At 47.6% G+C, this 14,362-nt stretch overlaps 2 protein-coding genes across 6 annotated transcripts in view; one reads left to right on the forward strand and one right to left on the reverse strand.

The window, feature by feature from the left end:
• FYCO1 (FYVE and coiled-coil domain autophagy adaptor 1) overlaps window positions 1-3,261 on the forward strand; it is a 52,071-nt gene extending 48,810 nt beyond the window's left edge. For all 4 annotated transcript variants that reach the window (XM_080577905.1, XM_080577908.1, XM_080577906.1 and 1 more), the window contains exon 18: window positions 29-3,261. In XM_080577905.1, coding sequence (XP_080434031.1) covers window positions 29-104 — 76 coding nt within the window. In that variant the 3' untranslated portion in view covers window positions 105-3,261. The remainder of the gene's footprint in view (window positions 1-28) is intronic.
• Window positions 26-12,284, reverse strand: CCR9 (C-C motif chemokine receptor 9). 2 transcript variants are annotated; one of them, XM_080577909.1, is made up of 3 exons: window positions 11,052-12,284; window positions 8,708-8,768; window positions 26-8,359 (listed from the first exon to the last, which is right to left on the reverse strand). In XM_080577909.1, exons 2-3 carry the CDS (start codon window positions 8,723-8,725, stop codon window positions 7,214-7,216), a joined length of 1,164 nt encoding a protein of 387 aa, XP_080434035.1. In that variant the 5' UTR covers window positions 8,726-8,768; window positions 11,052-12,284; the 3' UTR covers window positions 26-7,213. The 2 variants fall into 2 exon arrangements, with proteins under 2 accessions (XP_080434035.1, XP_080434036.1); XM_080577910.1 differs by lacking the exon at window positions 11,052-12,284 and having other exon boundaries at window positions 8,708-10,552.
• Window positions 12,285-14,362: the final 2,078 nt, after the last annotated feature.

Below are 14,362 nucleotides of genomic sequence, written 5' to 3' on the forward strand. Positions count from 1 at the left end.
CATCTTCCTTTCTTTTCTTTCTTGACAGATTTATCTCAAAAAGAGTGTTTTATCACTTGACTGTTGAGCGACCTGTCATCTATGATGGAAGTGATTTTCCATAGCCTTGAATATACTGTGTTATTTTTAATTACATTTTTAAGAAATGCTATTATTTATGTATATGTAAGCATTATGATGACCACTGTTTGAAGATTTTGAAACTATGCAATAGTTATAATGCACTTAGAGAACATGTATACATTAGAAGAACAAAGCCTTTTTAGGAACACTAATGGTTCTGTACTGTGTACAGATTGCTCAAAAGCCATGTTGTTTAATTTAACAGGTCAAGTAATGTTCCAACCATTTTATTATTTTTTTTTCATTGGGGAGAAAAATAAGTGTGGAGGTGTCTAAATGCAAACTGAAATTCTCTACTGAAAATTGAATGACTTTTCTTCCAAAAATATCCTTCAAAAGGAAATTTAAAGAAAAAAGTATCTTTGTTCACCTCTTCACCGAGGAGTAAACATAACCATTTCTGTTCTGCTCTACTGCTCTCACAGTCAGAACAACAACTATGCAATACTTCAGTCTTCACAGGCATATATTGTAATCCATCTAGAATTTTTTATCTTTTTCAATTTTTATAAACAGCAAACGTAGAGGTTTTTTACATATTGGACTAAGATTTGGTAAGTCTTAACTGGTTTTTATAAATGCTTTGATATTGCATACCAGTTACAAAGCAATAAAACACGAAGCAGCAATTCCTTTCACTTTTGCTCACCATACTCTGTAAGCTGTTCCACTGAAATCAGCTCTTACGGTGAGTACCAGTGGCAGAATCAGGGTCATAATTTGTAGAATAAAGTACTGCTCACTGTGTGACACTAGAAGGAGGAGCATTCCTTTTTCCTGCTTTAGCACCTTAGTCATCACGTTCACGTGAAAGCACAGTCTCTGAGGAGGCCAGCGCTGCCTCTCTCTCTAGACTGAGTGGAAGGTAGCAATAATGGTTGAATCAGTCTCAGAAAGTCCATCTGAAAGTGAATGCACATCCAGCCCTAATGAGCTCTCCGTGGGGGATCTGATTCTACAACAATAGAGATTCACCATACAAGTGTTTGATATTTACACTGTAGCAGCTAAGGTAGAGGGAAGTTTCTGATCACAGAAAAGAAAACGTTACTGCTGATGAAGGTTGCTAGTCATTCATTCCAGTTGTTAGCAATGCATAAATACATCAATCTTGAAAAAGATTGTGAAAGAATGACTGCCCTTCACGGACCACCTAGATTTTAGGTTGCACATACAGGGCTTTCTAACAAGGAATTGCAGTCTGGGTGGTGCCAAGCCGAAGTCGGGGGGCCTTCAGCTAGGCTGCTGGCTCATGGAAAGCTTTCTCTTCAGATGCCTCTTCCCAGTACGGGAGATGTACTGTGCTGGGCAGAGGGGTCAGTGAAAGGCGCGAGCTGGCTTCCTCCTCCTCCTCCTGAGCTAACAGGTTACAATGCAGTTAGACCCGGAACGGGCTGTGTGCACGAAGATGAGATAGACAAGAGACTGAAACAGGCAATAAACGACGCACTGATCCGTTCATGAGTTATGGCAGATTTCAGCGTCGAAGCTGTGTTTTTTATTTAATGAGGCAAGAAGAAATTATTTATTGCTTAAAAATGGAATACTGTGTACCATATGCTATGCAATTTCACAGGGCTGTTCCTGAAGTCTGCTGCAGTTTTCCTTTAAGCTTTTAGGCGTGATTTTTAAAAGCGTTTTGCTGTTGTATTACTTAGAATACTAATCTTAATAGAGTATCTTTATTAAAATGCCAAATGTAAGTTAAAGGGACACTGTCAAATGTCTTAGGCCAAAATATGATATCTCTGCTCAGAAGTATTTGTTATCTCTATTCAGAATTATTTGACAGGCTTGTCTCTGGATTTCCTCTGCATCCTAGTTCTTAATATTTTTTCATCAGGTGGCAAATATTCTTAAGCCAATGTTTGTGTAATTCTTAAAGTGTATGGCTCCATCTAGTAAGCCAGATTTTCCTCTGCAAGTTTTCCATGTACACAGTCCTGAGGCTTGCTGAAACTTGTGTTTGGGAGGCAGGAAATAAAAACACTGGATTATGTTTATTTAGCATTTGAGTCTTTACGGTACCATAGCTGCCTCATGAGAGTAGTTTTATGGCTTTTCTACTCTCTGAAAGAGGAATAAGAGGGGGAGCCAGGACCTGTAGTTTGCAGATGAAAAGAAAACATTTGCTTTTAACAGGGGAGAGTATTTAAGCAGAAGTTTCAGTAGAGGAAATACTCAAACGGTAAGGTGCAACAAGCAGACAAGATTGCAGCTGTCCGAAGGAACTGTTCAAGAGCAGGAAACCCACTGTGTCATCTAGATGAGAGAGACTTCCACCTCAGAGGCTGTGCAGAGAAGACAGTAAAGAACCTGTCTTTGCTACCAAGCTTTTGTTTGATTGTCCCAGAAACCTGATGGAGGACTTGGCAGAAGTGTAGGTTTGTGCAGGAGATTTCAGTCGAGGTCTTTATATCCCCATTCACAAAGAACCTGTTCGTGTGAGGTATGCCTTTGACACCAATAAATCTTTATACCCACAGATATTCAGGTGTTTTGTTGAATTTGGCCTTCTATTAATAGATCATCCCCGGCAATGCAATTAAGGGAAAATAATTTTTTAAAATCAATCACAAAATTGATTTAAGGGGATGTCACACCCACAGCAGAAAGAGTGTATGTTGTGGTCAGCTTAAGCAGTTGGGCATTTTTCTTGGGTACTAGAGCAGTGAAGGATAATATTTCTTTTTGTTATGCAGAGGTTTGTGCAGAGGAAAGAATATAGTTGCTTTAAGAAAATGACAGTGTTCCTTTACTCAACATTTTTCAGTGTTGCTGTATGAAAAATCACTGAGATATATTGCACAAGGTTGTACCACAGTACAAAGTAGCAAAGCTACAAAAGCCTGACTTTGCTTCTTTTTTAAAATTGAAATTGCACTATAGTTTTAATTATACTCAATCACTTATATTGTAGCTCGTTCAGAAACATCTTTTAATCTTAGCTGCCAAAGAATTGCAAACCCCGTTCACATCAAATTTCATGTTCCACATGGAGGAAAAAAGAGATTTATGTATACCACAGTCTGTGCAGTCACGGAGATGTAGACGGTTGTGTACTGGACTGTTTCTTGATGCTTTTTTTTTCCTTTTATAACCTCAGGAATTAAAAAAAATAAAATTATATATCATTGAGTGTATGTTCCTTTTGTGCCATGTAGAGATAGCTTTGTCTGGAAGATAAATCAGGTAGATTGGATGACCTACTTCTAAGCTGGAAAAATGTTGGAAAATAAGGGTCTGTGTGTCTGGTTTATGTTGAATGGCTGTGGGAGGGAAAGAAATGCTGTGTGAGTCAGAGGCGCTCTTCACATGTCACCTCTGCTCCTTGTCTTGAAGGAGGTGGAAAAAAAAAATCTGTTTGCATCTGTAGACCCAGACCCACAACGTGTTAAGCACGTAGGCTAACCCGACCTACTGGGGCCATCTGAATGCGGTCAGGAGCACAACAGGCCTGTCGCGATCTGTCATCGCTGCTTTCTTCAGTTGCTGCTTATTTCTGTGTCCTCACGGGAGTTTTCTGCTGGGGGAGAGAGGATGCGCTGCTTCCTATCCCTGCGCTCCAACAGGAGCAGCAGCCCCGAGCACCATGCTCAAAGGCTGCCCTACAATCAAGTCTCGGTGACTCCTAGCCTAGAGCACAAGGGAACTGCAAAAGCTAAGTTTGCGCTACTAAATGCATGTGTAAGTGCATTGCACCTTGCTGTGCAGCTCTGCAAGGAAGGCTGTAGCTGCTGAAAGTCTGGGGGTAAGTCTCCAATGACCAGTTTTTAGCCATACAGAACGACTTCCTTGGTGCGAGGGCCAAGACACTCCCAGCCCGAACGCTGTCTTACATGGGGTTTTAACTTGCCCATTTCATAGCATGTGCCCCAAATACTGGACTTGGCATGCCCAGTATGACATTCTGCTCTGTGGACCTTGTGAAAACACACGGCTGCCACAAAACAATGATATTAGTCCTTGAAGTGTCACTCTGTAGTCCAAATACAAGGTTTGGAAATTCCTCTGGCCCAGGAGGCTTGGAAAAAACAGGCAGCACTCAGGGGCGTGGGGACTATGGTGTCTGATCAGTGAAACCATGGATGGTTGGTCCAGCTCATACTGGGAAATGGTGGGCGTACGCACACCAAATTCAGATCGATGGCTCAGGTTTCAGGACGTATGTAACTGGACAACGCTACTCACTGCGCCTTCGGGTGGTGGTTGCAGCACCCACTGCAATCCTTTCTGCAGTTTTTCTGCTCTCTGGAAGAGGCGTTCCAGTAAAGCCCGTCCGTGTCTCAGGCAGGCGCAGCCATCCGTCGGGCGGCTTTGTCTGCAGAAAGTGAAAGTCTCTCATGGCTGTCCTGTCGCTTCCTCTCCCCGCACCGCAGCCGGGCTGGCGCGCCGCGACGTGCAGCTCTCACCGTGTGAACCTGCAGCATGACCTCGTGCTTTGGCAGGTCGTGGTGCTGCAAGAGCATGGAGGAACTCAGCGTCGCCTAATAAAACTTGGAAAACACCTCAAAAAGTGGTCAAAAACACTTGAACCCATCTCCAGGGACCCTGGTAGATGGAGTCTGTCAGGTCTTGTTCCTGGTGTTCCAGGAGCAGAGGACGCACGGCGCAGCCCATGCGGTGAAAACGTGAGGACGGAGCCACACGACAAAATGTGGGGGACTGGCTGCGGGGCGGGGAGGGGGGGACACAAGGCAGGGAGGAGGGCTCTGAGGAGCAGCCACCTCTGCGCCGAGCCCCCGACGGGGACTGCGCGGCGGCAGGAGCAGCCTGACTCAGAGCAGGACGCAATGTGACCGGGGGATGACCCGGTGGCCCCGAGCCCGCTGAAAGTTCACCGCCGTGTCACCAGCCTCAGCAGTTTCACTCGCCGACCGAGCATGAGAATTTCCCACCACGGTTTTGCCGAGCGAAGGCGCAGCTTCTACCTGCACGTCGAAGCGCAGCTCCCCCAGGAGCCCGCGCCTCATCGCCACCCCGCAGCTCGAGGCCACCGGGTGTTGGGTTTGCATGCCCGCTTTTCGGGAGGACAGCAGTTCAGAAGGCAGCTGGGAGCGGGGTAAGTCTCCTTGCTTTAATAATTGCTATAGAGAGCAGTGCCAGGAGAGGGGTGATTTCCCAGGTCCTCCTTTCCACCCTTTCCCCCCACAGGTGGGCAAGCTTAGAATGGCTTTTTTTAGGTGATCTGCTGTGCGTATTTGAAGTTGTTAAAAAGTCTGGGGAAAAAAAAAAATGACTAAAAAGACTTACTGTGAGTGCCGAGGCAATTAATCCGCACAAAAGAGGAGGTTTGGGAGCAGCGCCCAGCTCGACACGGCAGCCAGGGCTGTCATCCTCGTGTGACATCTCAGGGGACATCTTGGGGGACACTGGCTGCCTTCACTGCTCACCCCACATGCGGGCTCCCCAGTCGCCTGTCAGGGCAGCGAGGAGCCCCTGGCTCGGAGCATGGATGCCCCAAGCCATCGCACCCCCATTTTGTGCGGGGAGAAGGGCACGTCATTGTACCTCAGCGTGTGTTGCATGTCTGGTTTTAGGCTTCCCAACTTACTGGGAATTAAAAACATAGGGGAGGCTATTTGCTCCTTCTCAGACATGAATGGAAACAGGTTGCGTGGATGGGTGAGAAACTGGTGCGGGCTTGTAGGCAAAGACAGCACCAGTTCATCCCCTCAGTGTATGTGATGGCGCTTTTGTTGAAGGGAATTTCAGCTGCTACTTGATTTGAGTTCAACATAGATGCAAAAATACCAAACACGTATAGTAGAAAAATGCATGCATCTTTCATCATTTCCTTCCCAAAGGGAAAAAAAAAATAATAGGAATAATAATAATATGAAACTAGAACCCTGTCTGCCCAGATTTAATGTATTAGCTAGAAAAGTACTGCCAAACCTTGCAGAAAACTGGTGTTTACCAAGACGCTTTAATGATTAATGCACAATGCAAACAATTTCTTCTTGAAAAAATAGTCACCAAATGCCAAAGCAGATTAAAATTGATTATTTAAAAGAAAGCCTCCTGAGGATTAAAACAAGCAATTAATGCTCAGGGGTGCCAGGGATGGGAATTGCGATGGCTAGCAGGACACTCGTGTCCCTCTGGTGCCATCCTCAGCTCATCCAAAGTCCCCAGAGAAAGTGGTGGGAGTGCTGCAGCACCCGCCTGCACAAACCTTTGCCTACACCAGCCCAAAGAGCAGCATCTCAACCAAAATGTCATTAACGGTAGGTTTGAGACTTAACGACTCTGTCTTACTGGTCCTGGGTTAAATGTCTTTTGTCACCCTAGCAAAGGTACCAGCGCATAACAGGCAGGTTGTTGAATCATGGGTTTGGGGTTCGGGTGCTAGCAATTTTTTTCTCAGGGACAGAAAACGACATATCCAGTGGCCTTGAATTTTTATTGCGAGTTATGGCTTGCCAATACAGAGAAATACAAGCTGCAGCAAATAAATTGAGCCTACTTTCACCCTACGTCAAAGAGCTAAAATACAGGAGGATTTAATTCTGTAATGAGCATGGAAGATCAGCTTTCCTTTGCAACAAGAGCAGCCAGTCCCGCAGAGCAGAATTGTGTCCGTGTGTGCAGGGAGCAGCCTCCACATGCTGAAATCAAGCAATGGCTGACAAACGAATTAATGTGGAGCTGGTCTTCAGCGAGGGCTCGGCTCCCTCCTGCCGCTCGTCATGGCTAGGAAGAAGGCTCGTCCTGCTCCAGCCGGGCCTGCTGCTGCTGCTGGGCTGGTGGTTCTCTGAGGGGCTTGCTATTTTGGGCTGTGGTTCAAGCCACAGGTGAGCTGGGTGCTTCGACTGTCTCAAAGGTAGCTCTTATCTTCTGTCAGCTCTGCTCGCAGCACGTCCGGCTCCATTTTGCTGCATGGCGTTGATGGTTTCACTTCCCTGCGTGGCAAGGCCTGGTCTGGCCAGGCACAGCATGGAGGAAGTGCATGAGCCCTTGGTGGCCTTGCTGCCGCTGGCACCAGCTCGCATGGACCTAGGAGGTTCAGCCCTCCTCCGAGGCAGTCTTTGGGGTGCAGGAACAGTGTCCGAAAGGCCGTGCTTGGTACCCCTTGGGCAGTACTGGCTTACATGAAGACTTGGCATGAGGCAGGAACAATGGAGGAGGTCAAATGGGTGCTGAGGGTGAGCGAGCTCCTCACCCGCCGCCGCCCCAGCATGGCGAAGGACCAGTTGGAGCTGTGCTCCTGGCTGTCGTACACGGAGGAGCACTGCTCCTGGCCCCTGGGCCTCCGCACGAGCCTGGCCAGCGCCGTCCTGAAGCGCTCACCAGCGAAGACGTAGAGGAAGGGGTTGAGGCAGCTGTGGAGGAAGGCGATGCTCTGGGTGACCTGCAGGCCGATGTCCAGCCCGTTGGTGGCCCAGCAGCTGTACACCACTCCGGTATACGTGTTGATGGTCTTGACCAGCAAAACAATGTTGTATGGGAACTGAGAGAGGAGAAAGGCGGTGATGATCATGGTGATGATCTTCAGCGACTTTTGCTTTTGGCATCTTTTAGCTTGGAGGAGGGTGTTGATGATCAGGGTGTAGCAAATAACCATGACCAGGAGTGGGAGGAAGAAGCCTATCGTGACTTTCAGAGCCAGGACAGCAACCCTGAAGACCATGCTGACGTTCGGTGGGTACATCATTTTGCACACAGTCACGTCACCGATTTGCTTGCTTTGGCTGTACATGATCTCAGGGATGCACAGGCTGATGGACATCAGCCAGACGGCCAAGCACATGAGTTTGTTGTGCAGGAGCCGCCTCCGCTTGGAAGTTTTAGCCTTTGTTGCCTGGACAATGGTGATGTACCTGTCAAAACTGATGCACGTTAGGAACAGGATGCAGCCGTAGAAGTTGATCTTGTACATGCTGTTGACGACTTTGCACAAGAAATTCCTAAAGATCCAGCCGTCGGAGGCAGCCTTGGCCCAGAAAGGGAGGGTAAAAAGGAGGAGCAGATCTGCAACGGCCAGATGCAGCAGGTAGCGGTCCATCGTGCTCCTCCTGAAGCGGTATTTGCAGTAGATGAGAATGACCAGGGTGTTTCCCACTGTTCCCACAGAGAAGATGAGCCAGAAAAATACAGGCAAGAAGGCTCGAGCAAACTGCCAGACCTGCCTCCTGTCACACATGAGCTCTGTGTCGTTGGTGGGGTTCCCATAGAGGGACATCACTGTGCTGTTCCTGTAGTAATCCAGGCTGGTCTTGCTAGGTTGGGTGACCTGCGGTGGGACACCAGGTAAATTCACGCTGAGATGGCCCAGTAAAGTATAAATTTGCCCCTCTCCACCAGATGTAGCTTAAGATCCCCAATATCTCCCATTTTAGGTGGGAAAGCACAAAGGCTGCCAGCAAAACACAGTGGGTTTCAGATAGATTGACATGCACCCGCACCCAAGAGAAGCTTCAAATATGTAACAAAATGCAAAATCCCAAGCTTGCAAAGAGGTACGGAAAATAATTCTGCATTACTGCTATGATGGGGCAGCACAGTTGGCTTTTGTGAGTAGAAAACTGATGTTGGGGGAAGGAAAAACCGAGACTGCACAGCAACGTCAGTGTGTACTCACTATGCTTGCAAGTGCCATCTTCAGCCAAATCTCAACTCGGTCTTGAAGGAGGCACCGCAACCTGGGGAGGAAAGATAGGAGCAAAATACCTGATTTTGTTTTGAAACAGAACTGTGACTTTTTTATCTCAATTATTTGGTTTTTATAAAAACCTCATCAGGACTCATGGTTAGCTTTCTGAACCGAAGCTTTGTAACTCTTTGAAATGAGTCTGGACAGGAGATGAGCAAACCAAGCAGAAATTGATGTCACTGGTTTGAATTACTGAGATGTTTCCATTTTGCTAATAGAGAGTCAGAAAAGATCCTTAATGCAGTAAAAATTACATTTAGGTTAAATTAGGGCTTCGGCTCCTCTCTGCCGCTGTGCTGATTGCATCCTTTGACTTACTAGAGTCACTGAGATTTCATTTTTAATAAGATGTAGAGTCCCCAGTGCACACATTAAAAAAGAAAGTAATCTGAATGCACCATAACTTCCAAAAGCTTCATGAGAAAAAGTAACATGTCTCTCTCAAATTGTCTAACAACAACTAACAAAGAAAAGAACCCGCCTTCAGGGGCAGCTTGCAGTGTTAAAATATTTGCATCCTCTGCAGTGACCGATAACGGCATCCCCTGCACTCTGCCTGCAGCAACTCTTATCTGCAAGCTGCGGCGCGATGTTGGGCCCTGCACAACAGCTCATTATGCCCCCATAACAAAGAAAAACTGGTATTTTTTTTTCTGTGCTGCAGATTACTTTGTGTTGGAGCCAGGCTGCCGCCACAAAAAGCAGAACCCAGTCACACAGCCATCACCAAGCCCCGACTTTTCCAGGGGGAAACAGCCAATGCTCATGTTCGTGTGTTTTCCCTTCGGTTTCTCCTGTGTGCCTGCTAAAAGCACCTGTGTTAACTGCAGCAAGCTGCAAGCAGCTTCTCTTAGGGACATTAAGTGGGTTTTTGGGCTGCTCTCTAGTCCAAATTGTCCTTCGTCTTTTTGTGCACTCTTGGGAGGGGGTGTTCGCAGCAAATGTTTGCAGGGTTTTGTAATTTGGTCCAACAAATGTAAAGCAGTCGTTTTCATCTGTTGAAGCATGCTTGTGTTCAGAAAGCAAAAATTGAGATCCAAACCTTACATTTTTTGTCTCCGTGGAGCAACTTTAATGACTACAAATTATCTAGGAGTGAGGTTTGCAGCATGAGTTCTTGGCAATAAAAGAACATTAATCTCAGCGCAGAGCACTTGCTTAAAATAAACTGAAGAAATAAAAATAGCCATAAACATGTGCTTGTAGCTTTTTTTACATTTTCTATCAAGACCTACATGTAGAATTACGTTTGTCCCTGGAGGGTCAAATAGAGATATAAATTTAGTACCCGATTTATCAAAACACCACCCGTGCCCTGTACATAGCAGCTGAATTTGTGATGCGCAAAACTCAAAATAGTTTTTATTTATCCTCCTTTCAAAGCAGACAACCAGGGAAAGTAAAAATATGTAAGCAGACCGAAAGAAACCATCTGTATAACACCTATACATAAATACTAAGACAGAGAAATTAAGACCAGCTGTAGCCATGGATATATGAACGATGCTGGGCAGTGCTGCATTAACGGATGGAATGGGAAAGCCTCTGGTGGCAACAGCCCCACAAGGTTTTTTTCCCCGTCCCCATCCCCATCTGGTTCCAGCCCCTTGTAACACATGGGATCATCACGGTAAATGCAGGTGCAGCCAAAAACTGAGCTGGCTTTGTACCGTCCAAGAAGCAGTGCATCGCAAAGTCAGCCTCGCAGCAGAAAGCACAGCGTGCTAACCACAGCAGTGGCCTCACGCTGGGGTTTTGTCGTCGCTGCACTTGCTACGGATTATATTAATAATAGCAATAATTCGGATTTAGGTATAATGAGCTTTCAGATGCTCTAGCGAGCACTTGATTTTCTCCTGCATGCTGCAAGTTGGCAGCCAGCAGACTGCCCCTTGAGACAAGGAGGGGCAGCTCAGTAACCAGAATTAGAGACCCCTTTCCGCCTATTTTGGGGGAAAGGCACGGCTCAAGGCATCTCTGCACGGCTCATCCTTTCCAGCAGCACCAGACCTGGTAGGCCCCACCTGCTGCAGGACGTCTGCTCAAAAATCCCTTGGCACGTCGAGACCAGCCGTCGAGGTGCACCAGGCACTGGTGAGCATGGCTGGCAAGAAGCAGCCAGCTCGCTGCTGGTTTGTCCCCCACCACCGCTTCCAAAATGTTCTTCTAGAGGCTGCTGCAGGATGCAGAGCTGCTTGGTTGGGGAAATTGTGGGAGCTCAGCATGCCCCCAGGGCGATGCAAAATATCTGTGTTGTCTCCTTCAGACCTACCTTGCGCTGCAACAGAAAAAAAATTGATCCTAAGTGGGTGAGGTCGACAGCGAACTTTCCCAAAAACAAAAGGCAATTTGTAACTCGGCGTCCTTTCCGCTGAGGCTGCGTGTGGGAAGCAGGCGCCCTGAAAGCGGAGGTGGCACTCACCGGGAGGGTCTCTGGGGGGAGGTCAGCCCGGCCCTGGCGCCCCGCTGCACGCCCTGCCTGCTCTGTGCGCCCGCACCGAGCCCGGGGCTTTTTGAAGCCTGCGCTGGGTGTGTGCTCCCGGGACCCGGGCCTAATCAAACCTCTGAGCGGCTGTTTTCTCTGTGGTTTGCATGGTTTAGGTGGCTTACACACAGATGACAATTTTTTTTTTAATTATTTTTTTTTCTTTCCCTTTTTTTGGTGAGCTCTTTCAATAGCAAATTGGAGACCACTCTTACCACAGTTTTCTACTTAGGTGCACCAGCTAGCACAGGGCAACACAGAGGCTGCTCCCAGCGTGGCTTCATCCTGACGGAAAAACACTTTCATTGGGGGAAAAAAGAAATCCCCAAACAAGAACTGGGTCCCCTGAGGAGCCACCAGTGTGCCCAGGGAGTGAAGAGCCAGGGGTCCCATCCTGCCTGCTCCAAGCTCGCCCTCAGCCACGGTCCCCATCCGCAGGGTGCAGTGGCTTAGCGCAGCTTGCCAGCGGTACCCAAGTGGCTCCAGAGGTTGTGTCCAGGTGTGCTGGGGTGGCACGGTGTGCACGGGGTGGGTGCAGGGCCACCTCACAAGGTGGGTGGTGAAAACAGGGAGACACAGGGCAGGACCACGGGTGACGGAGGCGCGCCCTTGCTGGTGGCGTGCCTCGTGGCACTGCCAGCCTGGGGAATGCAGCAGGCAAAACTTTGAAGAGGAAGGCAGGGAGAAGTGGCTGATCGTGTGTCTTCTTCCTGGCAAGCTGGCATGCAAATCATGATTCAAGTTCCCTTCTCTACAGGAAGCCCAAACCATGGTCTTTGCTGAGCTGCTGGACGGCGCTCAGCTGTGACTGGCGCTGGTTCCACTCCAGCTCCAGCAAAATTTCCAAACCTATGTTCGGGTTCAGCTCCAATTACCAGCCAGGGAATTAGCGGGACAGCAACGACTGGCACCAGGCTTTGGGCTGGGCTCAGCTGTCTCTTGGCACCACGCTTCAGCATCCGCATCAGCACGGCTTCAGGGCTGAGCGTGGCCACGGGGAAGGAGCCAGCGTTGCCTGATGCCTGTCTGTAACAAACTAGTTAAATGGCAGACAAGTGACGGCAGCTCTTCTGCAAAGAAAATCTGCTTGTTTCCCTGGGAAGCTTTGGTAGTTTTTACTGCAGGTTTCAGCGGCAGATGCTGGAGCTGTAGATGATATGAAGGTAGACGCCATGAGCACTGGAAAGTAATTTCGGTTTGAGTTTTTGGTAATCCAAGACCTCGTTGCTGGAGACCCCAAGGTGTTTCTAAGTTGATCATGCATTGTTATTACCAGATACCATCCCTATTTAAATGCTATAACCACTTCCTTTGCTCCCCGTGTTTGTGTGGCAGCAGGCGTTGTACTGTCTCCTTCTTCCATGTCTGGAAAGAGGAAGACAAGGCTGGGGATTTTCCACAAGCCAGGATGTGCCTCCCAGCCAGGCGAAGTGCCTGGATGGTTTGTAGCTGGAAGACGAAGCCCCTCAGAGGGGCAAACAGGACTGGGGAGATGCATTTGGATAACTAGGATAGGAAAGCAGAGGTGGGGGAGCAGCTCTCAGCTAAGCCCAGGGCCCTGCTGGGGAAAGCGTAGGGTGCAGGCATGGGTTACCGTGGGCTGGCAGAGATCTGCTCCATGGGAGCTTTTCCTAATTCAAGCTACACTGGCCATCGGTGTAATGCAAGGCAATACAGAGTTGGTTGAGTGACATTAACTGTAGCAGGACAAAGGCATGCCCACGGGCAGATCCTCTGGTGTAAAATTATGTTCACAACCTCCATTATCTCCTTTATGAACCTGGGCCCTCTGAATTTTAGTGACTTTAATGAGACGGTGCTTAATTCTTCATAGCAGCAATGATTTAACCTACCCTCCTCATACAGCCAGTTCCATTTCCCCAAATCTCTAGAACAGAGCATGGGCCATCGTTAATCTTGTCAGTTACCTTTTTTTTTTCCTGCCACGTGCCATTTATTGCCATTGAGAATGGCATTTTTGCCCTCAACAGTGGGAACTTACGTGTAACAGCGTGAACGTTACAAATCTTGCCATGTTTCTGACGACTCAGCTCCCTGTTCACATCCTTGCTTACTGCCATCCACAGATAATTAGCTCCAAACCAAATCTTGTGATTTCCCTCCAGCTCACATCGTTATGAAATTGGGCAAGCACCTCTGCTTTCCTCACAAATATATCACTTTCATGCTCGCCAAAAGAACTCAAAAGTGTATATTTTTTTTCATTTGTTTAATGTACATGGGAAAAATAAAAAACCATTAGCGTTTCTTATGTCTTCTTTTTAACCTCAGGGCATTTAACTTAAGGCGCAACTTGGTAGTGATTTTTTAAACTCCTGATCCAGTCCACATACTAGTGGCAGAGATGCGCTCGGCTTGATGCACTGATCAGGTGCTGGAAAGATTTTGCAGAAATGGAACAAAGCTTGGGGTTACACCCTCTTCTGAGGCTGACCTCGAGGTTTCATTTTTCACAGTGAAAACTGTACAGCGCTTACACTAAATCTGACTTAAAATACACCCCCCTCTCCAGAAAAATACACCGAATTTCCCCTCCCCAAGTAAGAGGAGAACCTTAGCCTGCGAGTGAACGAACTTCTAGATTTAATAGAGCCTAATCCAACGACTTGCTTATGCAGGCTGTGCACTAAGGCATGGGCCTGCCCAAGGACTCTAATCCTGGGATTTATTTTTCTCACCCAAGTCCGTAATGAACCCAATGCATTAATTACGCCAAGAGAAAGCAAGAAGGAAGGAGATCTATGGACAGTGCGTCGTATCAGGAGCTTGTAGGCCTGGACTCTGTGCTGTTTGCTGTGTCTCTCACCTCCTGTGCAATCTCTTTTCTTCTCCCTGCCTCAGTTTCCCCTGTCCCCGCAGCATCGGCAGCGTGCCCCTGTTTGTGCACCGCTCCTCTCTTGTTGCAGGCACTTTCCAAATGCCAAGCCGGGGCGTGCTGCGGTTTCCCACGCTGAGCAAACAAGAGTATTGTTATTGCCATTCACAGTGAGTGTATAGAGTAATTAAGATAATCAAAACCGTTGGTGAGTTCAGATGTAAATTTTGACATGTTTATGACCTGCTTGTTTTGTTTTTTT

The sequence above is a fragment of the Anser brachyrhynchus genome (assembly GCF_964034855.1).
Source record: "Anser brachyrhynchus genome assembly, chromosome: 2".
NCBI classification, from domain to species: Eukaryota; Metazoa; Chordata; class Aves; order Anseriformes; family Anatidae; genus Anser; species Anser brachyrhynchus.